The sequence below is a fragment of the Zonotrichia leucophrys genome, chromosome Z, assembly GCF_028769735.1.
Source record: "Zonotrichia leucophrys gambelii isolate GWCS_2022_RI chromosome Z, RI_Zleu_2.0, whole genome shotgun sequence".
NCBI classification, from domain to species: Eukaryota; Metazoa; Chordata; class Aves; order Passeriformes; family Passerellidae; genus Zonotrichia; species Zonotrichia leucophrys.
Genome location: NC_088200.1, coordinates 44,358,149 through 44,383,431, shown reverse-complemented (window position 1 = coordinate 44,383,431; position 25,283 = coordinate 44,358,149). Strand labels below are relative to the sequence as shown.

At 34.9% G+C, this 25,283-nt stretch overlaps 1 protein-coding gene across 1 annotated transcript in view; it reads right to left on the bottom strand.

The window, feature by feature from the left end:
* CNTLN (centlein) overlaps window positions 1-25,283 on the bottom strand; it is a 190,657-nt gene that overhangs the window by 41,961 nt on the left and 123,413 nt on the right. Inside the window, 5 exon segments of the mRNA XM_064736784.1 lie at window positions 13,038-13,223; window positions 13,573-13,701; window positions 15,294-15,420; window positions 17,052-17,149; window positions 20,418-20,582. Coding sequence (XP_064592854.1) covers window positions 13,038-13,223; window positions 13,573-13,701; window positions 15,294-15,420; window positions 17,052-17,149; window positions 20,418-20,582 — 705 coding nt within the window.

Below are 25,283 nucleotides of genomic sequence, written 5' to 3'. Positions count from 1 at the left end.
AAGTAATGTTGTATGACCAAGGCAATGCCAAAAATTTTTCCTGTAATTACCATGTTAATTTATATACTATTATTGTTTGTAGCATAATAAAACTTAATGGTCCCAAGACGATTTCTGACACTAGCTAGCACTGTACCTATGTATAGCCAGATTTCAGTCCTGCACTGGTGCAGATCTCATGTCAGAGGCCATGGCTCATGAGTCATGGATAATTTAAAGCTTTACTGTATTTTATACTATAGTAATAAGAGTGTGCTGCATCTGGCTGAGATCACAGAATCATCAAAGTTGGAAGGGACCTTCAGCATCACCTAGTCTTCAACCACAGTGGCCAAATTAAGGTTCAGTTTAGCTTTGGCCCTTCTAATTTTCTCCCCACATACTTGACAACATCTTTGTATTTCCCCCAAAATTACCTGTTCATCTTTCCAGAGATGCTACACTCGAACTTTTTGTCACAAGTTTGAGCCTAAGGTCTCTGTTAAACCAGTATTTTTCCTGCTGGCTTCCTCCAGCACAAATGGAGATGTAGTTAATTGTCTTCCAACAGCTTCTAAGGTGCAGTGTTTGGGATTTGTAACTAAATCAGCGCTGCTAACATACCAGCCATTGCTAAGTAGCGCTGGCACAGTGTCAGGGTCTCCTGTTTCTCATGCTGCCACCTCAGCAAGTGGGCTTGGGATGCAGAAAACGTAGAGAGAGAACGCAGCTGGGATGGACAACTGGTCCCAAATGACCAAATGGGCATTTCCCACATACACCACGTAACAATGAAATCTAAGGGAGATGGTGATTTGTCTGCTCAGAGACTGGCTAGGTATTGATTTACGTTCCTTGGGGGATTTATTCTCCTGTTTTTCCTTCATTAAACTGTCCTTACCAACACACAAGTACACAGGTTTTCTCACTTTTTCTCATTCTGTTCTTTCCCCAGTCCTACTGGGGCAAGTGAGCAACCCCTGTCAGCAAAGAACTGTGTGGTGTTTAGCTGCTGGCCAACCAATACAGCTGTTAGTCAACCAACCACAAATGCATAGAAGAATATAATATACAGAACTATTTTATATGTAGCATTGCGTGTGTAGTTCAATACGGAGATGTCCTTAGATACAAGAAATATGTTCTTAGAAACTCACTTGTTTTGCACATTAGAAAAGTATATGGATGTGGTTCAAAGCATTAAACCAAAAACGAAGTGGAAAACCTTTTCTGAAAAAAGATTAGTTTCCTAAAAAGTCAAAAGCATTATGAAGATGTCTGTGAATAATAAGAGAAATTTCAGAGAACTGAACACTGAGCTCAAAGAACTACTTTTGTGGTAGAATATTTATTGCTGGCCGAAAGTTGGGCCAAATCCTAATGCTGCAAAAAGGCTGGCAAATATTACAACCCCAAATGCCTCATAATCAACAAAACAAAACAGAATGAATTGACAAAATTACACAAAGAGATTAGGTCATAAAACATTTCAGCAGCTGAAATAAGCATTAAATGAAAGTATCGTTATTTGTCCCTTATTCTCTGTCTAAAAATTGCTTTTAAAATACTGTCAGTAGTAATGTTTAAACTGATATCACATCATGACTGAAAACTCTTCTATAGGGACTTAATTTTTTAAAATATGTTATTTAATATATATTTATATACATTATTTAAATTAATTCACTTGAAAAAACTACACCTTCTAGGCATAACCTTTTTTTATCAGAAAAGGGACAAGACAAGACACAAAAACAGACCACTACAATGGACTTGTTTTGCTTAGGGCTATAACATGTAGCACTCTGACCCAAGGGAAGGAGAAAGCCTCAGTTGGTTGATTTAATTCTTATGATTCTCACAGATCACATGTCATTTTTAGAGACTCAGCAGATGCCCTGTAAGTAAAGATGTAGAGGACAAACCAATTTTCACCAAGTTTAGTATTCAACATACATACCAATCTTCACCAAGTTTAGTATTCAAACTTCTGGGGCGAAATATTAAAGTGGCAATAACATTATTTTACCAATGTCACACAGGTCACATTTATAAGGTGATTAGTTGTTTTTATTTACCTGTCTACAGTCACAGTTTCTGCTGTGGTTCCAGAATTTATTAAGATACAAACATGATGTGTCTCATCCTGGAATTAAGATATTTTATTATCTTTTCCATTAAGAATAAAATAAACAAACAATACATTGAATTTGTTAAACACCCCCAAAATAAAAAAGATAATTTAAGAGAATTTCAAGAGAATTTAAGATAATTTAGTGATTTTAGAGAATGTTAGTGTGATACCTAAGAGCTAACAGAGATGCAAAGTTTCAAAGGCTAATTCAATAACTATCTGAAAGGAAGAAACACATAACCTAAAGGTAGATATCAGAACAATATATATGATTTAAATTAAACAGTCTTATGTTGATTGGCAGTGAGAATAGTGCTCAGAACTTCACAGAGATAAGTGGAAGATGAAAGCACACATGGCTTGGAAGAACTGCCTCATCTAAAGGCCTGAAACAATTCCATTATACATAGAGAAATTGCAGTCTGAATGTAAAAAAATCATGTGATATTGCAGTTGTATCTACAACTTGATTTTCCATGATTTCCTGATTTTTCAATAACGCAGGTAAACTTGAACACGCATGAGCATAACTAAGATTCTAACAGGCAAGATCTGAAAGATTAATTTAAGTAATTTAAAATATTACCATTCTCTTCTATTCTAGCAGCAAAAAGCTATCTCCAGGTTTCAGTCCAACATCCTAGCCTAGCCCTGCCTTCTCTGTGGCTCTGAACTAGAAAAGGCGAATTCTGTAACACCCCAAACCACACATCTGAAGAAGTGTACACAGATTTGCAGTATTTCTTTTTCAGCTACTAAAGCTAAACCCATTGTGGCTTTTCTGAAAATCCTTCAAGTTATACACTACAAAAAGGGCCTGACAATTTCAGTATTTGCTTACAAAATTTGGCACTTAGTACTGAAGACCCCAGAAATCAAGTTAAAATGCAATAAGCATAATAAGATACAGGGACAGGAATTAGTAACTGCATTGCATAAAATTTGATAATCTGATCCCTATCAATGGCAAGATTTGAATTTGTAAAACCATGATGACCTAAATTGTGCTATTCCTACTTGCCATTAGGGGTGGAAGTCCTCCTTGGCTGGCTCCCCATTTCTCCAAAATACCTCATGCTACACACTCAAGCAAAATACCATTTGTTCTAGGTTGAAAACAATTAAAAACAAATGGTTTCTTTATAAGCATATATTTCTGAGTACAAAATTGAGAACGCTCTTTTGACTGCATTTGCTTAACCATTTCAAGGTGCAGGAAACCATAGGGAAGAATACTGAAAATATTTCAACTTGTATTTGACATTATAAGAAAAGGAAATGGAATACATCATGTAATGTTCTAAAAGAAATTCAATTTTTTTACAAATACATAGACAAGTGACTCAAGTCATGGACAGTTTTAATTTTAGATTGTCTTCAAAACAAGGCACATTTAAACAAAGATACAGCAATAGACTTACTATGGCCAATTACAAAATAGTTTGTATTTCAGTAGAAAATATACCATATGTTCTTTATGCTACATTTACATGTTTCAAAATTCCCTGTGTAAATAAAAATTAAGGGGCTTTGTATTACTGGTCAGCTTTTTCTGTTTTTGTTTTCTAATCCTCTCTTGAGAACTGCTTAGCTATCATATTTTATGCTTGAAATCTCATCTTAAAATCTACTTTTTTCATTAAATTCTTTGCAATACCTTTAAGTAGAATTTATTGCACATTATTTATAATATATACAGCAGGTACCTACTGATATGACAGACCTGTGGTCATTTATAATTTTACAGCTTTACAACTATCTAATCTCTCCTGTACATTAAGCTTTAGGGCTGTCCAAAACTTGAACTGTAGACCCAAATGTTTTCAGACTCATGCTGGTTGTTAAGTATCAGCAAACACCCCATAGTTTTCATTGTACTGTTGCTAGATTTTCAGCATAATTACCATGTTTTGTGTCCTATAACAGAGAAAAAATATAGTTTTCTTTATAGCAGAGAATGAGTTGAAATATATATATAATAATATAATCAGCATGGGATGATATGCAGAATATTTCTGTCAAAATATATTGGTTTCTACAATTCTATTTATATGGAATGGGCAATAATAATAATTTAAAGTCCTATTTACTTCTGCATTTAAGTACTACCTCATTTATATTAATTTTTTGCCTGCTGTAAATTCTTTGGTTTCAACAGAATTTCTTCTGATTTACACAGGTACTAGCAAAACTACCATAATTCTTTAAAACTTCATATATTAACAGTTATTTACACAGAGGGGAAAAAAAAAGGCACTGACAGAAATTAGAGCTTCACACATGTGTAGCAAGAGATGCCTTGGATCTTAGGGAGTTTATTATCTTGAACAGTTAGGGCAGACAAAGTCAGCACAGTTGTACCAGATGCAGCAAACAAAGATATTCAGGGCAGACCAAGAAATGCTGAGGTGAAGCAACACTGCAAAGGTCAGTGAGCAGGTCAGCGACCAAGATGTGAAGAACACCATGATTTTCTGACACTCAGCTCAGTGCCTAAGCTTATGCTATCTTTCTGCAGAAACGCACAAAAAGCCTAAGAACTATAAATCAGATGCTCTGCGTAAGAACACTGTACTGCTGAAAAAAATGTGTCTGAAACCCAACTTAAGAGGTCATCTCTGGCATTACTTAGATTTTTAAAAATTCCCATAAAAGTTACCAACTGTGTTTTCTCAGAATACTGCAATTTATTCGGTTTGTTAATGATTCTGTCTTCCTAGAACTCTTCCAACTTCTCTGTAGCCGTTTTGGCAAGTGCCTTGGGGAATCCCCTTAACTCCCAGCTTCCTAAGTTACTGTGGACACTTCACAAGACCCTCTATATGAATGAGTGTTTTATGTTCTTCCTGCTTCAGCTCGCTTTCTTAGCAATTTCATTGGCATACATTAAACAATTATTTCTACAAGAACCCATACATAAATCATTACTGGAGATCTTTTTCCTCCTTTCCAAGTTTTTCTAGTTTTCTTGGCTTTTTGCCAAAAGGGTTTCTAATCACTTCAAGCCTAGAGCCTGTAGTATGTACTCATGTGTCCACCCCTGAAGCCTTCCAGTCATTCCTTCTTCCAGTCAACATTGTTTCTGTCTTTCAGACCCCAAACCGGCCATTTTCTTTAAACAAAGCACCTTTCTAGGTCCAGCAGAGAATGGAGTAAGAACTTTAAAAAGAAGTTTCTCCAATCCATTTAAAGAAGTCCCAGACGGATCTAGACACTTCCAGGAAGTTCAGTACAGAGTCTCCAAGCAGCACCCAGATGATCCAGCTGATCCTGTTTCAATCCCATTCTCTGCTGAACTTACTCCAGTTTTTAGTTTTTTTATTGAGGCACAAATGGAATTTTTTTGAAGATCAGTGGAAACAGTCCTCAGTTCAAGTTTGTTGGATCTGTTCACATGCTATCTACAATTATAGAGTCACGGTCTGTGAAAATGGTTCTCTTGTACTCTAAGAAGAATTTAAATAGCCCCATTATCAACAAAATCACCTGTGTATGTCAGATATGCATCTAAACTTTGCATGAGATATACATGCATAGCTACAAAAAACCAACACACCTTACAACTTGGTTACATAGTTGAATCATCTAAATCAACATCCTAAAATTCTTAATACAGAGTTAGATAACAAGTAGGATTATAAACATTCAATATATTTTAAGCTGCATCTGTTATGGTCTTTATCTATCATAGTCAAAAAACCAAAGTGGAGTGCTATCCTTCAAAGTCTAAAAATCAAAGAATAAGTAGAGTATGGACATGCTTTTCAACATCTTCCTCCTTATTCTTCCATTTTATTTATCAAGATTTTTTCCATTAAGATATCTACAGTATATGCAGCTCCTGGCACACTGTATGTATCACTAACCATATGCCTCCTGTAAACCATAAGAATTCAGCTATTCACTTAATTCATTAAAATTCACAAGGCCTATTATTCTGTTTACAGCCTAATAGATATTCACTGTCACTATTCAGGCCTCTGATTCAATTTGCTTAAATCCCAGATGCAGAGTAATCCTGATGGAGATTAGCTTAATTTATCACCAATTTCTTCTCAGAACCAAGAAAGGTTGATATTTCATAATAAAAGCTGTGTTTCTACTTTTTTTCTTGAAATACCATGTACAATGAAGAAGAAGCAATAAATGCCTAATTTTTTTTAATGGTGAGGTTTCCTCAGTTACACAAATTTTGCTTTTCATATAGGATACCTTCTTTTAAGGTGTGTATTTTACAGGTAAGACTATTGATTGTCATCATGGTGGAACATATTCCTGGAATCAAATATTATGCTGATTCTGACTGAACACAGGTTGACAGACTTATCATGTACTCCACACAATACAAAATAATCACTCTGGGTATACTTTTCCAGGTAAAGTGTTGACAGTTTGGAGTGTAATAAATGAAATATACTTATCTTTTGGCTCTCAAGTGTTCTCAGGGGGGAAAATTTTCTAGCAACTTGAAGTCATATTAAAGATGTCCACTTCCAAATCAAAACTGACAGTGCTGATTTATGGGATAATATCTGCTGTTGTTTGCAAAATGTCCCAGTGACTTACTGAAGAAATCTTTGTTCGGTCAAACAACACTTCCAAATTGGCACAGTTCAGATACAATTACATAAAATTCTCAAAATAAACCAGTTTTCATCTGTACGGCATACCATAGTTCTATTTCAACAAAAAGTTAGTCTGTTTTTGCCTATTATTGGGTTTTACAGTTGCCCATTATGTGCTTCTTTTTTCAGATACAGAAACAAATTATTATTCTGCACGATTCCACAGGGTTTGAGAATATATTCAGCAACAGCAAAGTTTCTATGAAGAACATCTCTCGCTGTCTCACTGTAACTGGAGAATTCTGAGAGTCACCTGCAAGGATTTCCTTCCATCTGAAGATCTGACTTGTGACAGAAAGTAAAGACTGTAGCAATGTACTTGTGATGCTCTCATGTTGTAAACAAACTGAATAAAATAACTGATGAAAACCAACTGAATATTTCCCAAATATTCGTGCCTTCCAACCCAATCAGTTATGTCTAATATTTTTGAATAGTTTTGTTTATAGATAAAGAGCAAATAGGACATGATCTCTATACAGCCATCCTGAGAAGAATATATTACCTAGCAATGCTCTATTTTGAGCCAACACAGAACAGTTCAAGAGAAAAAGACAAGGATAGTAAATAACCCGAATTGCCAAATAAGAGGATTTTTTAATATGACTAGTCATTAATTACCAATTGTTTGCAACAGGAAAAAGTTTACATAGCATTCTCAGTTAGCACTGCCACTAAGGGGCAGTCCCAGCCTACAACCATGCAAAGCTGTCCCTGTTCTGACCTTCTGTGGTACACAAAAGCTGGTGTTGTGGGCTTTTAGAAGGTTAATTGAATTCTCATGAACCAGCTCACAATGAACCCAGAAAATGTCTATGATGACATTTCAAAAACAGAGTAGGGAGGAAGTTGTGTAAGGGCAGAAATGAGGAGTGAGGCTTACTCGGGGGCGTAACTTTTCAACAGCAGCCTTAACTTACCTAAACCTGTATTTTGAACTACAGCCCAAGACAGCAGCGAGGAAATATGCCATGGCAAAACTTCTGTCAGTATTCAAGGTAAACAGCAGAAAGGTAATAGAGATCAATATATATCAGAATGTAAGATAAACTGAATGAATGGCAAGTAACTGGCAGAACACCACTTGGCCAAGCTGAGGTGAAAGAAGTCCTCTGATACACGTGGCTGCTGAACATTGATGTGTGTCAAAGAGAGTGAGGGGGAAGTGCACCTAGCTTAAGCCCAGCTCTGAGTAGCCAAAATGAGGGCAGCTGTCTTAAGAGGGTAAGTGCAAGATCCTAACTTAGATCCATTAAGCTTGCCAAGTGAACTGCCATGGGTGTTGATTTTGGCAGTCAGTTTTATCAGATGGTTGTACTGGAGACCTATCAAGAACAATGCCAGAACACACCAGATGTGCTCTGTGCTGCAGAGGGTATCCTCAGTGGAAGGCACACAAGTCCCAAATGACAGAGGTAGTATGGAAGTACGAAGTGCACTCAACTGATTTTGAAGCATTCAGCTGCCATCACCTATTTATTACCACCACAGCTGAATATAGATGCCTTATCAAAACAATTCTTCTCAAGGTCAGAAAAGTTCTCATATTCTCATGCTCAGACAGGCGTCATCACCACAGATTAAAGTGAGTTTTGCTGATGGACAAGTTGAATGGGAGAGATATCACTACTGAGTCTTGGCTCACAAAAGCCTCTGAGAGAAACATATGGTCACTCAAAGTCTAGAGCAGGATAAAAAAATAGAACATGCCAGAAAACAGAATTCATGCAGGAATTCAGACAGTTTCATAATAAACTAGTATGTTCTACTATATTTTCTATAGAAATCCAGTCAAGCAGTTTAATAGCAATTTTTAAATTTCATCCAATGGCAGTTTTCTGCATGAGTTCTCACAAGTACTACAAACACACAACAAAGAACATTTTGCTCTGGTTGCTGTGCTTCATATAACTGGCAGATCCACCTGAGGATCTGACAGTACATGTTATAGAAATCCTGAGCAATGGTACACCATAAAAATTGAATGTATGATTCAAAGAGAATTTGTGGTGCTGAAGGAAGCAGGAGGTGGGATAAAGACATGAGCTCTAGAAAATGCGCCTGAAGTACTATCAGAGCCACCTGATCCCTCTTCCAGGTAGTCTGCATTTTTCTGTAATAAAACTGCTTTCTTTGGCCTAGTTGATATATTTAAAGCCCAACTTTCATTATTAATTCTTAGTCTTGATATATACTACATACAAATTTTATAATGATATGAATTTTGTGAAAATGTTTAATAATCGAGTTTAGTTCTGGTCGTTACAGAACTCTAAAAAGCACCTACATTTTATGATTTATTTTTCAGATCGACTGCATGAGCTAATCCATTCAACATACTTTTGCATTTAACATATTTTTGATACTGCAGAGGCTATTTTTTTAATCTGAGCATCTCAGTAGTAGGTCAGACATCCTTAAAAAGGTATATTAAAACAAATAGTAACCTCTATCAACTGACTTGTACTACTTTCCAGAAAAAAACCAGATTTACTCACTACAGGTTGCTTTCCATAAAGGTACTCTAACAAGTGTAACTATACTCCCATGCTTTAATACTTTAATTTCTTATCAGTCTTTTATTCAGAAATGAGGTCAGATTAATGATCATACAATACTGACTTTTCTGCATATTGACTCAATATTATCATTCATTTAGACTCTAGGCAGTGTTGTAATATATATGCACTAACTTTGAATACTTATTCAAAATGATTATCAGTAAGAATATTTCTTAACAGAGGAATATTTCTTAACCAGCTCTATAAAGTGCTAAGCTATAAAAATTCTTAATCCAAAAATCCTACTTCTTTTTAGAAAATGTTAAAAATCTTCTCTTGGCTACTAATAGATTAAGGATGTTGCAGCATCTTCATTCCGGACACATTTCTACTTCATTCCAGACACAAATCAGAAGTATCTATTTTATCATATTAATTTTATTTATTTTATATTTTTATTTACTCTTTCTTTACACAGTTACAAATCTGTTTTAGCTAATAATAGATTACATCTCCCCCATAATAGCTACCTTAGTAGTAGTACATTTGTAAATCTTGCCTGTTTACTGCAGTTCTTGGCCTTGCTACCCAAAGATTTCCTCTTGATTTCTTCAGCATCATATTCATCTTTTATATTCCATTGGAGCTTATATTTTCAGGTTATTATCTATAATCCACTTTCCACTTTGTTTATGTTGCCTTTTCTTTCTAAATATTTAGCTCTCTTTCCTACCAAAATGAGAGATATTTATAATGGGTTACCATCTAATTATGAAACAGTGTTTTTTTGTTACTTAATAAAATACTCTTACAGTCCACAATTTCTATTCATATTTCCTACTAGCCTATATCTTTCTCATAACAGCTTTGGAAAAATGAACTGCTCGGAATTAACCTATTTCAGGTGTTCTGTCAGTCCTCTCTGAAAGTCATTCTGCACAAAATTCCTGATTCCTATCCCCCACTCTAACAAAAATAAATCCAATAGTCCCTTGAAGCATATTGGATGCAGCAACCTTTGTTTACAAGCATTCCTTTCAGTATTTTTGCAAACTAATGATTTTAGCTCATTGTGTAAGCATCCCAAATTGGGGTGACCACGGCAAGGCAAAATTTTATTACATTCCATTACAAATATGTGCTTAATTAGTAAGTTATCACATCCTCCACAGAGATCCACTGGTGTATATCAGATTTCTACCACAAACCTCTTTCCTAGGTTTTGTAACTTATCTTGACCCAAATAGATCCAGGATCCTGTGGTTCTATATTATCAATAACCTTAAAAGCAAGTAACATTGCCTGCTATAAACACTCACACTCTTCTCTGAAGTTACTCTCTTCTCCCATTTATAGCTGTAACTAGCAGCAACTTAGTTAGCAATTCAGAAACAATTTAATTGTTGGATGTGAAAAAAAACTCTATATAATGTCACAAGAGATGTGGAATGGGTAGAAAAAGTAACTGCATTCAGTTTAAGAATGAGGAGAAAATCACACTTGCACTCTAAAAAACAAGTAAAGCCTATGAAGTGACCAGAATAGCAGACAAAGATTAGAGGATCATATAATTTTGTTAACCTAAGTGATATATATATAGGTGAAACTTGATCTCTGTATAGAAAAAACTATACTATTTGAATTACTGGAACTAGAGTCAGTATCAAGGTCAGAGGACAAAAACCTGACAGCTATCCAGAAGTAAAGAAATGAGGCAGATCAGACTTCAAAAGAAGCGCTACTCTACTGCTACTTATTACAGTATGTATTATCACAATATCTCATTATAACAGCAGATACATACGAGATATTTTAACAAGATTTATGTCATATTCTGCACAATTCCACTGAATTGCTAAGGATTTTACTATTTTATGGTGGTATATTGTTAATAAAATCTGATTTTAGCACCCAACTAAACAAAGTAGTTTACTTACAGACATTATCTTTCTTTTTTAAAAAATTGTTCTGCAGAGGGACAGCAATCAGCAAAACTGTTACTTGAAATATGCATGTATATTCTTTATATTCAGGCAAATTATTATTAGTATTAGTATTAGTATTAGTATTAGTATTAGTATTAGTATTAGTATTAGTATTATTAATATTATTTCATATTTACATTTTTCACATCTAGTTAACCACAAAAGTGCTAATGAATATTCATGGTAATTAACAACAAAGCTGTCATCTCCTTCAACAATTAATGAAGTTAAGGTAATAGTTGCTAATAGATCCTGCTCACTACTTTTACCTCTGAGAACAGAAGATCTTTTACTTTCTCATTTTCTAATTTTTTAAAAACTTTTCATTATGGAACTATGTAAAATATTGATAGCATGATTTTTTTAACTCCCTATCTCTGTAACTGCTACTTTCACTTTATTCAGTGAAAACATTCCAAAGCTCATAGCAGGCTGAATGGAGACTGAATTGCTTCTCTCCATCATCAGTGACACAGGAGTACCTAATTAAAAATAATAGATAATACATTAGATTAATTCAGGATTTTCCATATTTAGCCAAAAATAAGAATGCAGCTGTGAAAAGAGCACCTGTATCTTCCTCTAAGAGTAAGCATTCAGTATTAGAAGAAACTCATGAAAATTTATATTCTGTTCAAGAATAGGCAGCATATTTCTGAATGAACAGGCATAATTATCAGTTTTATACCTCTTTTTCAACAGTTACATCAAAAGGCAAACAGAAAATATTAATCACTTTAATAGTAAACTTTAAAAATAAAATATCTAGTTTTTTAAATAACAGACTTTTTCATGAAAATCAATCATTATTTTCACCTTAGATAAGTTAGCTTATGAATTACTTGAATTTTGGATTCTAAAGCAATATTGAACATTGTTCAGTCTTTTTTCATAAGGAAATTTATATCAACTTAGCAACAGAGCTGAACATGGGATGATTTCAAATGCTAAAGGTCTGAACATTGCTAATGCTAAAGGTCTGAACACTGCCACGTAGAGTGACTTTATATGCTTTCTTTTTCCAGTGCATCAAAAATACCATTACTCTTTACTTTGAATGCTTCGGCCTTGCTCAAACATATCTGAAAGCAGCTCAGTTCTACATAATCCAGGAGCAGTAGAGAAGTAGCTGATTCATGGGCTAATAAACAATAGCCTTCTTTGAAAGTTGGTATACATTAATAAAATCACACAATATTCTGAGTTGGAAGAAACCCGCAAAGATCCTCAAAGTCCAACTCCTGGCCCTGATCAGCACCATCCCCAGGTGTCACACCATGTGCCCAAGAGCATTGTTCAAACCTTTCCTGAAGTCTATTAGGCTGATGTTGTCAACATTTCCCTGGAAGGAATATAAGGAAACAATGTTCTACAAACTGTTCTTAAAACTGCTTTCCATTTTGCAACATAGAGGCTTCCTTATATAGTATTTCTAAAACAAGAAGCACATGCATATGGAAAAGGCAGTAATTCACAGTAATCAATAGATATGAATTATTATATTAAATGTGTTGGGAATTTATTTGCTGCAAAATAATCTGATACAAAACTAAGCACTTTCTTTTAGGACCAAGTATATGTCAGCCATATATAAAAAGATGACCAAAAAAAGTTATGGAAGTATTTGAAAGTCTGGGAGAGAGGTAGTGATTCTTTCTCCTTATTCAGACCTGACACCAGAACACTGCAGCAACTACAAACACTGCTCTGGAACAGGGAGTGCATCCAAGCCTTGCTTAATCTTTTACATTTTGCTTTCAATCAAAAGTACCTTTGCTAAGGTGACCACTCAAAAGAAAAACAACATTCAAACCTTCACAAATGTCTTGAACTCTTCTACTTTGTCTCTAGTGAGTAGCAGCTCCTTCTGCATAGTTTCCAAAGCCTGTGTACTCTGCTTAGTCAAGCCATGTAGTTGTTGAGATGCAGCAGATTCAAGCTTAGTCATAGCATATTCAATCTCAATCACTTTTCTCTGCAGTTTAGTAATCTTGAGATCCTGACAAACATCCACAGAGACACAACAGTGCTATGATAAAAGCTGATGGGGAGGTATGGCAGATTACAAACGAATGAACAACCAACCTCCTACACCATGGGTGACATCACAGAATATTTCACTTGCAACATATAGTATGTAATTTCATGGCAAAAAGTAATTTCATTTTAAGTCATTATGTCCATATAAATTTCAGAAGCGTGACTGAATTACATCAGAGAAACAGATTACAATTATTCTATTTCCCCCCTTTCTATACTGAAAGTTTAAGCTGATGACCTTGCAACTTTTCATTTTAAAGTAAGTATGAAAAAGTTCCATAGTGGAGCTGCCAAAACTCTAATTATACCTTTTTCTTCAAATCATCCTTGGCTTTGTGATACATCTGCTCATACTGAGACGTCTCTTTCATAGCTACATTAAACCTTTGTTTCATTGAGTCAATGGAAGCCTTTTTGTCATCAGCCAGTGCCTTCACCTGAAATAATGAAAGGCCAAGAGCACTGACTATCAAGATAGAAAACTTCAAAATTTGAATAAAATCAGAGCTAAGCATACCTATATTACATAAAAATAGACAACTATATTACTGAAGTATCTTTTTCCGAAATTGCAAACTTTAATAAATCTCTACTGTTTATCCAGTAGAGATCAGTTCACACACAACCTTGTTACATAAAGTTTTGACTGGCATTAAATATAAAGAAAAGCTCAGAGCTATTTGTTCATACATATTTTAGACTCACAGTACTTGCAAAAGGGAGTAAACTACAATTTTCACTAATTTCTTTTTGTTTGTCAGAGATAAACACAGAAATTCAAACTCAGCTGAGAAAAGAATTGTCTGTATGTTAATAGTCTGTAAAGTGTCTTAGATAATGAATAACTAATGCAAACACTGATTGGGGGTAAAAATGAAAAAAACCCCAATGCTCCTAAAAATTGTTCAGCTTTCCTACAGTGCTAATCACAAAGTTTTCCTGACAATATTGAGTAACAGGGAATTTCTTTGATCTTTTGCTGAAGATAATGTAAAATTTATCAAGCTGATTTTCCACATGGAATAATCAAAATAATGTATGGAATCCGATTCTTTGGAAATGAAGTGCTTCAAATACTCAAAGTAAAGCACTAAACCACATAATTTCATGCTAAATCTTTTATCCAAAACCAGGTACTTTTCTCATGTCATACCTTAGCTCCCTTGCTTACTTAACATTCTCACTTTCTGGCTGTGGACTTCTTAATAACACCTTATCTTTAGCACAGAGGGTTTATACATTAGCTCTCTTTGGAGCTAAAAATGCTGTATGACTGCAAGCAGGAGTAGTGCTTGTGTCACTCAGCAAGCACTTGCATTCTAGGCAAACAAAAGCAAACCGGCAAGTTGTTCATTTCTATTTTGGGGTCATAAGCTGCACAACCTGATAGACAACCAAATATCATGATCTTTTCCTGGCAGTGAAGGCCAAAGTGCAGCGCATCAGTTGGATAACAGAAAGATGCTAAATCATGTACAAATTCTCTTACTTCAGTGAAATCATCCTAAAATTTTGCAGGAGAAAATAATTTGCTATAGAAGTCAAGCACTACCTACACAGTTAGAATTACTTAAGCTAAGAACTGTGAATCATTCATAACACTGTAGTAGAAAATAGATTAACATATTAAAGCATTTAACTACTATAGCCAGGAGAGATGCATGGACTTCATTAGCATATGTCATGTAAAATCACCCTTGTTTCAGGTCTACTATATTTTATGAACTTAGAATGCATAAAACTAAATCCCACTACTTACAGCATATCCTTGCAACTGTGCGTTCTGAATACTTTAATATTTAATTACACCTATAACAAAGATAAATCAAATTATGCTGAATCCATTCAAGCTATCACCATATACTGATTTCATACAAATTATAGTGGAGGGAATTACACCCTTCAATTAACTATATGTTCTTTGCTTTAAGCAATATATTGATTTAATATGTATAGTGTGTTGAAACAACTTCTGTAAATCCACCAGCTTCTGTTTTTTTGAAAACTAGGAATAGCAAGAAAGAAGTACCTTTCTCTCAAGACTTTCCAATATTTAATTTGAGATTTTCTCATTTTCTTGATTTGCTTTTAGGCAAGACTTTAAGTCTTCTATAAAGTGTCTTTTCATAGTAAAGTCCCTCTCCAACTCAAATATTCTGCAGAGGAAGAAGTTGGACTGCATATCACTGCAACTAAAAGGTATAAGGGCAGTAGACAATCTATCATACCTGTAGCATTACAGTACTTTCAAAAATGAAAGCTGAGACAGTTCTTGCAATTTACTTGGTTCTCAAGTACTAAACCCAGTTTCAGTCTCTTATTAACAGATCTTTTTCTAAATATGCAATATATTTGTCATTTGATTTTTGCTTGTCTGAACTGAAATCACAGTAACACTGAAACTATTGTCAAAAAAAGGGAAAACAAAGCCGCTGAGCCCACAAAATTCAATTAATTAAATTCCTTTGATGTCTCAATAATTCAAACACTATTTTTTGCAATATTATTTTCTAAAGAAAGTGAAATGGGGAAGACTCCTTTCCTCCAACTGAGTAATACACAGAAATAGTTGGAAAATCCCTATCCCTGTATGTCAGATGAGATAAAATGCAAAACCTAGAAATAACATCAGCTTTTGTCAGAAACTTCTTGTAAAACCTGCAAAACTCTCGTGTACTAAAAAGTAATCTTTGTTCAATGAGAAAATTATACCCTATACAATGCTTCCACCATTATAACACAAATTAATATTTTAAATATAAACATAAGCAATACCTAAATATGTCCAGATATCTGGATTTTTTTCCAATGAAAGCAAAATGAATGGCAGTATATTCAGGAATACAACACTCTTAATACAATGTCAATATTGTATTTTTAAAATCCCCAGGAATACAATGCATCTAAAAATTTCTTTGATCTATTTCACCTTTATACTCTTACTGCTATTTTAGTCATTATATTTTACTGCTTATAAAAGAACAATATATATTTTATAAAGAAAGCATGCTGTCCAACAACTATTTTAAATTTGAAATCTTACGGTGGAAAAATTCACTTTGAAACAGAAAATAAACCAATCTACAATGTAATAATTTTTAAGGCTCTCAATTTTTAAAATGAACTATTTTCAGATTAAAAACTGCATTCTTTCTTCAATTAAAAAATCAGAAGGGTTAGAGGAGTTAAAACCTTGGGCAGATAAGAAATTCAGGTACACACAGCTTTTTTAATAGTTGATATGGTAATATAATTGAAGAACAGCATCATATCAGTTACTGTAGGTAGAATAAAAATATCAATTGCATATTTGACAATTTATGAATTTCAAAATGAATACCAGACCTGAGTCAATTCAAATAGAAACAAATACAACTGTCCTTTTGAACTTTTTTATGAATATAAGACTAGCTATTTAATCTTATTTAAGCATCTGAACCTTGACATGTCTCTTAGCCCCTAGGCAAGGAATTACTGAATTTGAAAGACTGTGTTTAACAGCGCTGAGGAATTCATTTCGACTCACACCAAGGATAAAACAGCCCGAGTTCCAACTTAAGGTATCCTTACTGCCATACAGACACTGTACCTAGCTGCATCAGTTTATAAAAACCGCAATTTAAGCATAAAACTGTTCCGGTTTCTGAAAGGCCCCTGTAACACTGTGCGAGGCTGCAGCGGAAAGGACGCGCCGCTCTCCCAAGGAGCGAGGAGCAGCCGGCGCTGCAGCAATTCCACAGCTGGCACTGGGTGGCACCAGACACAACGGAGAGAGGAGGCACCGCGCTCCGCTCGCAGCGCCCGAATCCATCCTTCTTTTGCCTGGACTTGTTTTTCCAGCGACCTAATGGTGGTCGATTGCTCAGCGATCTCAGCGTCCGAATTCTATGTTGAAAAGTATTACAATATAAATAGAGTAGACCGAATGTGATCACAGACAACAGTAAATTTTGGAAAAAATTATCTGAGTAAATTTCCATGTATTTTATGAAGATTCTTAGAAATTAGCTGGTATAAAAGGAGTGTTCTTACTTCCTAGAAACACTTAAGCTGAACTACATTCCTTGGAAAATTTGATGAAAATCAGTACATTTCGATTGTTCTAATAAAGTATGGCTACTAGATGTTCTCGGGGACACTTGCAAGCACCAATCAGGAATGCATTTTCTCTTCCACAGCATGGTTAGAATAAAATGTAACAGAAGAGAAGTAGAACTGGATCTTCATTCGAACTATATGTACAGTTCTACAGCACAAGTAATTACATCTATACAGAAAGAATGTCCAGTAATTCCTTTCATTTTAAGTATTAAGAAATACAAGACTATTTACAAGAGTGGTTGCTTTTTTGCCTCCTGAAATTCAAAGCACAAGACAAAGACATTTCCATTTGTCTGTACTAACACAAATTCTACATTTCACTAACAACTAGGTATGATCATGATCCTAATTTTCAGGCACATGTCATTCCAGTGAAGGACATTTATACAGTTGTTGGCCATTCCTCATTTGTATATAATAAGAAAAAAAGTGCTTCTAGTCCTCCAGGCAATTACACATATCATCTGCCCAAGATCTAAATGCAGAAAAACTGAATCATTCTACAGAGAAAAAAAAAAAAAGGAAATTTACTAAGTAGCCATTTTAGCAATCTGACCATTGCTATTATCCATTGAATGCCATTGTTGAAATGGCAGTTCAAATGCACCACATAGAGATATTTCAGAACTCCAAAAGGTGTTGCCAAAAGATACATATTAAGCATATGCACCAAGTATGTATCTGCCTATATGCATGTGGATTTAGCCATCATACTACAGCTTGTTACTCACTATGTATAAACAACAAGGAAACAGATCAGACATGCTGTAAACAATGATACTTCAGGAGAATTTTTCTGCTCAGTGCAGACTTGTAATGCCTATTAACATTAATGGGAGTATTGCACATACTCTGTGCACCTCAAGGGGAGTATATATTCTTGTGTGCATAGTTAGATGTAAAATATTGTTCTTAATAACTTGTCTAGTCTATTTACTATTATTATAATGTGAGGTATAACCAGAAAATTGTTAAAATGTGGTATGCTAGCAGAATATTCCTGAGTTTCCTGAGACCTGTTTGTGGGGCTTGAGTTCCATTAGTGTAAAGTAGAGCACCCAGTTACGTGGTTTCCACAACAGACATGAACTTGAGTACTTAGGTGGGCCTCTGCACACATTCAGAGGCACAGAGGCAAAGACATATGCTTACGGTATTTAGCTTCCGAACTCACCACCTACACTTAACACATTTCTTCCTGTTGGCAAAGACACAAGGAGTCATTATATACAATGTAAACAAGCACTGCAAAGACAGCGCTAAGGAAAAAAAAATTAACCAGCAAGGCCAGGTACTTGGACATTTTGAGCTATAATGAAAGCTTTTGCTGCTTAGACATTCAGATATTCAGGAGAGTAACTATGCGTCTCATCTTTAAGTCAGCTAGAAAGCCTGGAACAATAATTGAAAACCCTTTGTCAAATTCTTCTGCTAAGAAATGACTTGCAGGACTTAAACTAGCTTTAAATAAAGTTAAGAATTTCAGAAACTTGATTTAAGTAGTTTTTGAGCTCTTAATATTCAAAACTCTCATCCAGTTCAGAAAACAGTGAATTTACTCTACTACATACATTTGGGGGTCACAGACTATCTCCATCCTAAATATAGTTTTGCATACATGATTTATTTTTTCATTAAAAATTTAATATATCTTTAAGAAGGAATTAAAAGTCATGCTAGTATTTTTGATATCAGATTTATATATGCTTGCTAAATATTTCCTCTGCTGCAGAAACAAAAAAACCTTTGATTTTTCAGCAATTTATTTTGCTGTTCACATTTGGCAGACAGAGTAGGCTTCTAGCATGGGTCTTACTCTTAAACTGTTTCAAAAAATTAATTCCCATTTAAAAATTTTTCCTACCTGCATAGATCAATTGAAGCTAGGTTTCTGGATAAAGGATAATGGAGATACTCATCTAAAAGGTACAACCCTAATTAACCGCAACAGAAGCAGATTATTTAATCCCAAAACTAAAAACAAAACTCAAGAAGACAGTGTGTATGGTTTTAAGAACTCTTTCTCATAATTAAAGCAGATCAATTTATGTGCCTTTTCATGGCTACTCCCTGCTGGCCTCATCTCTTTATCAATGTGACCTACCTTTACTAATCCCTGAATTTAGATGTTACGCATCCAGTGTGCAATAGCCACAATCTGTAATACCATGATTACCATCAACAGCTCAGAGGTCTGAGCATTACCCACACCTCCTGTGCTAGCACAGCTAATCCAGCATTTAGAGTCAGCTACGCTGACCATGTAACAGAGCCTTTTCTCCTAGCTGATCCTTTGGCAGACTTCTTGCTACTGTCGAGTTTCTTCTAGCAGCACGAAGCTGCACCATTTTGACCTTTTCTCTTTCCTCTACTATTTAACAGAAAACAATTGGAAAAAAAAAACTTGAAGACATACTGTTGCAAATATATTTCCTCCAGAGAGAAGAGAAGAAGAATTAATATGTTTGAGCCAGGCCACCTGCTGAGAAAGCTTTCAGAACAACACAGTCAAGTCTCTGCATCATTCACATGCAACAAAATCACCCAAGACTGAAAAGTGAAATCATCAACCAGTCAGTATTTTCCTAGCAGCTAATCTACACAAATACAAAATAATTAAAAAGTCTCTCTGAAGACAAAGACAACACTGACACACAAACAACACTGCTGCCCCATTACCTCAAATTCTTTGCTCCACTTTCACATACAGCTATTGCTTTTCTCTTTCTTAAATGAAGAAAGGAATCAACTGAATTCTCATCAAACCAATTTCAGAGCACCTTCCAACAAGATCTACCTAATCATTGTATGAAAACCCAGCAAGGCACTTTGTTTGGCCTATTTGATCTGCAGAAATTGTTTTTGAACTTTTAGTTCTGTCTATGAATACATTTCTACTTACCATCAAAGGCAATCTAACACCTAAGCTGATAATCATTGGCTATGATATACAAATGATAGGCATATGGGAGTATAGGTATGCCTGCTTGACCCAGTTATGAACTACTGCTCATACAAATTATCCTCAGCACTAGATAATCTGTTCTGTCACCTTTAGTTTGCACTGCAGCTGTTTCATCTCTAAATCAATGTTCTTTGAAGGAGCTGGTGCGGCTTCACTCTTGCCAGCAGTTTGAGACAGATGTTCTCTCAACTTTAATTTTCCTTGTAGATCTTCCTTCTCCTGTTGCCACTTGGCCATGTTGGAGGTCAAAATCTGTTTTACAAAGAGAATAAACAACCACAATTTCATCCTAGAAACATTTCTGCTTGATTATATGAGATGCTTCTCCAGTTCTGCATTCAAGAGGAATGCAACTGTACATATCACCCGTAATTATATTGTATGGCTGTTGGTTGAATTCTCTAGTACAGGCAAAGATCAAATCTGGCAGCAAAAAAGAAATCTACTACCATTGGAAACAAGCAATTATTTTAAAATTATAGGCAAAATAATTCAATTTTGATTGAATATGTTGCAGTTTTAACTACAACAAACAAAAATCATCATATGAAATTGTAACAGCAGTTACTGTTGAAACAAGTTTACCTAGAGCCTTCCTGGAATTCAGCAATTATTTCTACACAGAATATGAATACCATGGTGTCTTAGATACCAGTGTGAATTCAGGGCAGTTAAAAGTCCAATCTGTTATAATGATGACCACTGTAAGCTCACTTCAATCGCTGTGTTGACAACTGCTATAAAGCATACACCCTTCTCTTGGCTTTTGTTTTGATATTTGTAGGGCTTGTAGAGGTTAAAGCAAAGTGGACCAGCTGCACTAACTATCTCCTGGTTGGCTGGTCTTTACCTATGTGTTATTTCATCCCTTTCAATATATACACCATAGCCAGAGAACTGCACATTCCATAACCTTGACTCTAGGGCTGAAGTACTTAAGTGGTAAAAGACAAGCTGGAGCAGGACAGGATAACAGATGTTAGTTGTTTATTCCACTGGGTAGGTCTTACCACCCTATACTGCAGCCAAAATGCTTCTCACTTAGCAACATAAATGCTAAGTCCAATTAGCAGACGAGCCTTGTTAGGGATTTAGTTCAAATAAATATCATGCAAACAAACTCTCAGTCTTGTTGCACTTGACCGACAAGACTTATTCAATCTTTGTACCAATATATTTCACATTACTCCTTTCAGAAGTAATGTTTTAAATAATTGCTTTAATTTAAATAATATTGAATGTTGTTCTGCAAAAAGGGGAACAGAAATAATCTTCATGCTAGTGATTAACTTTCACAAAACTGTAGTCAGTTGAAAGCCAACAATGGCCTAACAGCTCTCTGCTGCTTACAAGGGTTATTAAAATGCTATCTTATTATTCCATGTAAGACTGTAATACAGTAGCTTAACATAAGAAACAATTGTACAGAGTGGTATGGAAATACCTCAAAATGAAAAAAACCCCCTTACTTTGTGAAGAATCCTGATCAGTAGCATGAGAAGATACATGACAGCTTGAAATAACTAAATATGTGCCTGATTATATGCTGATGCCAAATGAAATACCCAAGCATAAATAAAAAAAACCCCCAAACATAAAAAACCCCAAACCCCCCAAAAAATCCACAAAAAAAGGTGAAAGTTAAGTATTCTATTCTCAAGCAGTTTATGATTTAATTTACAAATTAGATTTTATACAGCTTGATATCATTAGGAAAAAAATAATATACATGTGTTTATAAAAACATACACTCACATGACTATAATCTGAAGATCATATATACAGATAAAAGAGAGCCACAGTAATTCCCATTATGAATGAGAAAAGAATGCTTGTATATTTTGCATTAGCCTAAAAAAATATCATCGGTACAAGGAAAATTCATCTGGTATTTAAAGTTAAAAATCTAACAGTATTTATTTCATATTCACCAAGTGCACTTATTAAAGTCAGCGGTCATTTTACATATGTATCCGAGGTAAGTACTGTTCTTAGTAAAGGAGTTAAATCTTTCCATTCCTGTGTGTGTCTGCCGCCATTATTAAACAAGAGAGCAATATTGTATTTTCTACTTGACTGTTCCTTAATCTGATATTCTCATAATTACTACATTTGCAGAGTAAAAGACAAAATATGGACCATTTCAATAAGAAAAACCAGCAGTAATACAGAAGAACATAGTATAGAAAAATATGAAGATTATGTTAATTTGTCCAGTATAACCAATATTTCTACATGCAGAATTTCATGATTCAGTGTCTCTATAATAAATTATTCATAAAAAGAAAAGAAAAAAAAAACATAGCTAGATCAATATCTCTGTTCAAAATTAGAAATGCCCGTATCTGCCCAAGATAGCTCGTGACTCTCAGAAGTTTCTCAGGCTACTGCTGCTGACAATATGCATCAGTTCTAAAACAACATGAATTGCACTGGCTACATTCTCAAAAATTATAGCAAATACATTCAAAAAGAAAAGGTCTTCAAGGGACAGGTACTAAAGATGACAGTTGGTTAGAGAGACTACTTAAGGAAGTAGAAAAAAAGATTTTAAAATAAGAATCTACATAAATTCAGGAACAGCATAAGAAACATGGATGGAGTCAAGGTAGCATATGTTGTACAAGGGTCCAACTCGAAAAAGCAGACAGGCATGCAATTGCAATCAGACATTTCACATAACCTGTCTTTTAATACTGCTGTAGATATTGTAAATGTACTACAGAATTGATAATTCTACTGCATTACTCTTCTATTTTTAATCTATTGAACAGTTATGAGAAAATCCTATCTAAATCCATGTGGGATGCAAAAAACAGCCCCCCTGCCCTATTAAGAGATTTATGCCTAAAAGATATTCCTTGCATTTACTTAGGAAACAAGTTCATTACCCTAGCGTTCTTCACCACTGCCCATTCTTTAGGTCAAGTTTTTAATTATTTTTTTCTTATTCAGACACAACAAAAGTTTTGTGCGTGCGCTACCACGGACACAAATCCTGAATGACAGAGAAAAAAGAATTTACTCCAGGGGAAGAGGTCACCAGGATGAAAGGTAGAAGAATCTTAAACATCAGCTAGACCAGATGTTGGTAAAGGGAGCCTACTGCTGTTCCTCTATGATGTAGCAGCCTTTGTCTGCTGCACCTCCTCCAGAGTGTTTTTGGCTTAACAGATGTTTATAGGTTCAATGCTTTAACATCCATCTATCTTAATCTCCTTGCTCCTGGTATACCCATGACACTCTGTACTGCTGTTCACAAAGGAGTAAGTGATGAAAACTCAGTTTCTACGCAGTCAGTATAAAACTTGCAGTGACTCAGCAAGGCTGTTCACTGTAAACTGTCTGCTCGCAGCTGTGTGGAAGGCCCAATGGGTTAACACAGGAAGTTCCTGCTACGGCCTATTGCTCCCTGGCATCACAATCACTCTATAAGGGGCTTTGAGCTCATTTTACAGAAGTCACTATTCTACTGCAACTGGCATGTATGAATATAACATTCCTGTTGGAAAGAGCTGATACCGTACTGCTACTGAAGGTACACAATCCCCCACATTTATATTTGCAAAATATACTATATAAAGATTATAAACCAGGATGTAAATCAGGCATTCTTTATGCGTTTTTAAGCAGCGACATAATCGTATCTTACTACTCATTTTGTAAACTAAAGCTAATATACTTTGATGTGCAAAATCCCATTTTCTGTGAACCTTCCCTAAAATCCTGGTAGATGCAAACACTGCTATGTCTGTAAATAAACTGAAATTAACACTCACTTTTCTTTTCTCCTAAGAAACCTTCCTAAAGTAGGTAATAGCTTTGCTATATGCATAGCTCCTATACAAAGTTCTGTCAGAATTTACACTGCTTCTATAAATGTTTTACATAGAGCACTGTTTCTGCACAGTTTCTGCTTGATCATGGAAAATATACAAAATAAGCACTACTCGTTGTACACATAAAACATAACAGAACTTTTCAAAGCATGCTTGCAAGCAGAAAGCTAGGTATTTATGATTTTACTCATTCTCTCAAATATTATTATAACATCATGATAAACCTATTTACAATATCCAAATTATTGTGTCAATCCCACTACTCCTGAATCAAAAATCTTCCTCTGCCTGATGGGTCATAGGAAAAAAAGGTGAAAATTAATAAAGATGATATGTAGCTATCTGGAAAGATATATACCAGACTAAAAAGCTATGGTGAATACTTAATGTGATCATATAGAGAAAAGGCAAATAACTTCAAATCCTCGATCAAAGTTCTTTTCATGCAAGTGCTGTAAGTGGTTGATTACTTAGTATTCTAGACATGAAGACAAAATATCAAACAGAAGTCTCTGGTGACTTAATATCCTATCCCTGAATTGAAACAAAGACCCCCCCACAAAAAGCAAGACAAACTTCCTGTAAAATGTAGAAACTTTTTTGTCATTTGTCCTTTTGAAATTTTGGTAAAATCTACTGAATCATTTAGTAGTATTTTTTTTTTCAGCCAAATGCAGTTATCAGGAGCTGACTATTCTACAAAATGTCAAATAAATGAAGGTAATATAGAGGACTTTTTGCCAGTGCTTTAGCTAGTTGTTAGACTTCAGTAGCCTTTAGAGACCATTAAGTACCCTTTGGCTAATTGGCCAATGGTAGATTAATCCTCTTTTTATTCCAGCAGCACTATTTTAACACCCTTTGCACTCTGTCAGTGTAGTATCTGAATGACAAAATAATATTGTGCATGAATAATAAGCAGAAAAGTTAAATTAACATTTCATGTTTCACATGCCATACCTATGTGTCAGGGAAAAGAACCCTCTTTTAAAGCCACTGACATTCAACTTTTTAAAACAATCTCATGTTGACACCTTACTGAAGTGAATCTTCCTAATTACTGCTAATTGCCTATCAAGCAAAAAAAAAAATATCTTTCCTTGAAGTGCAGTTG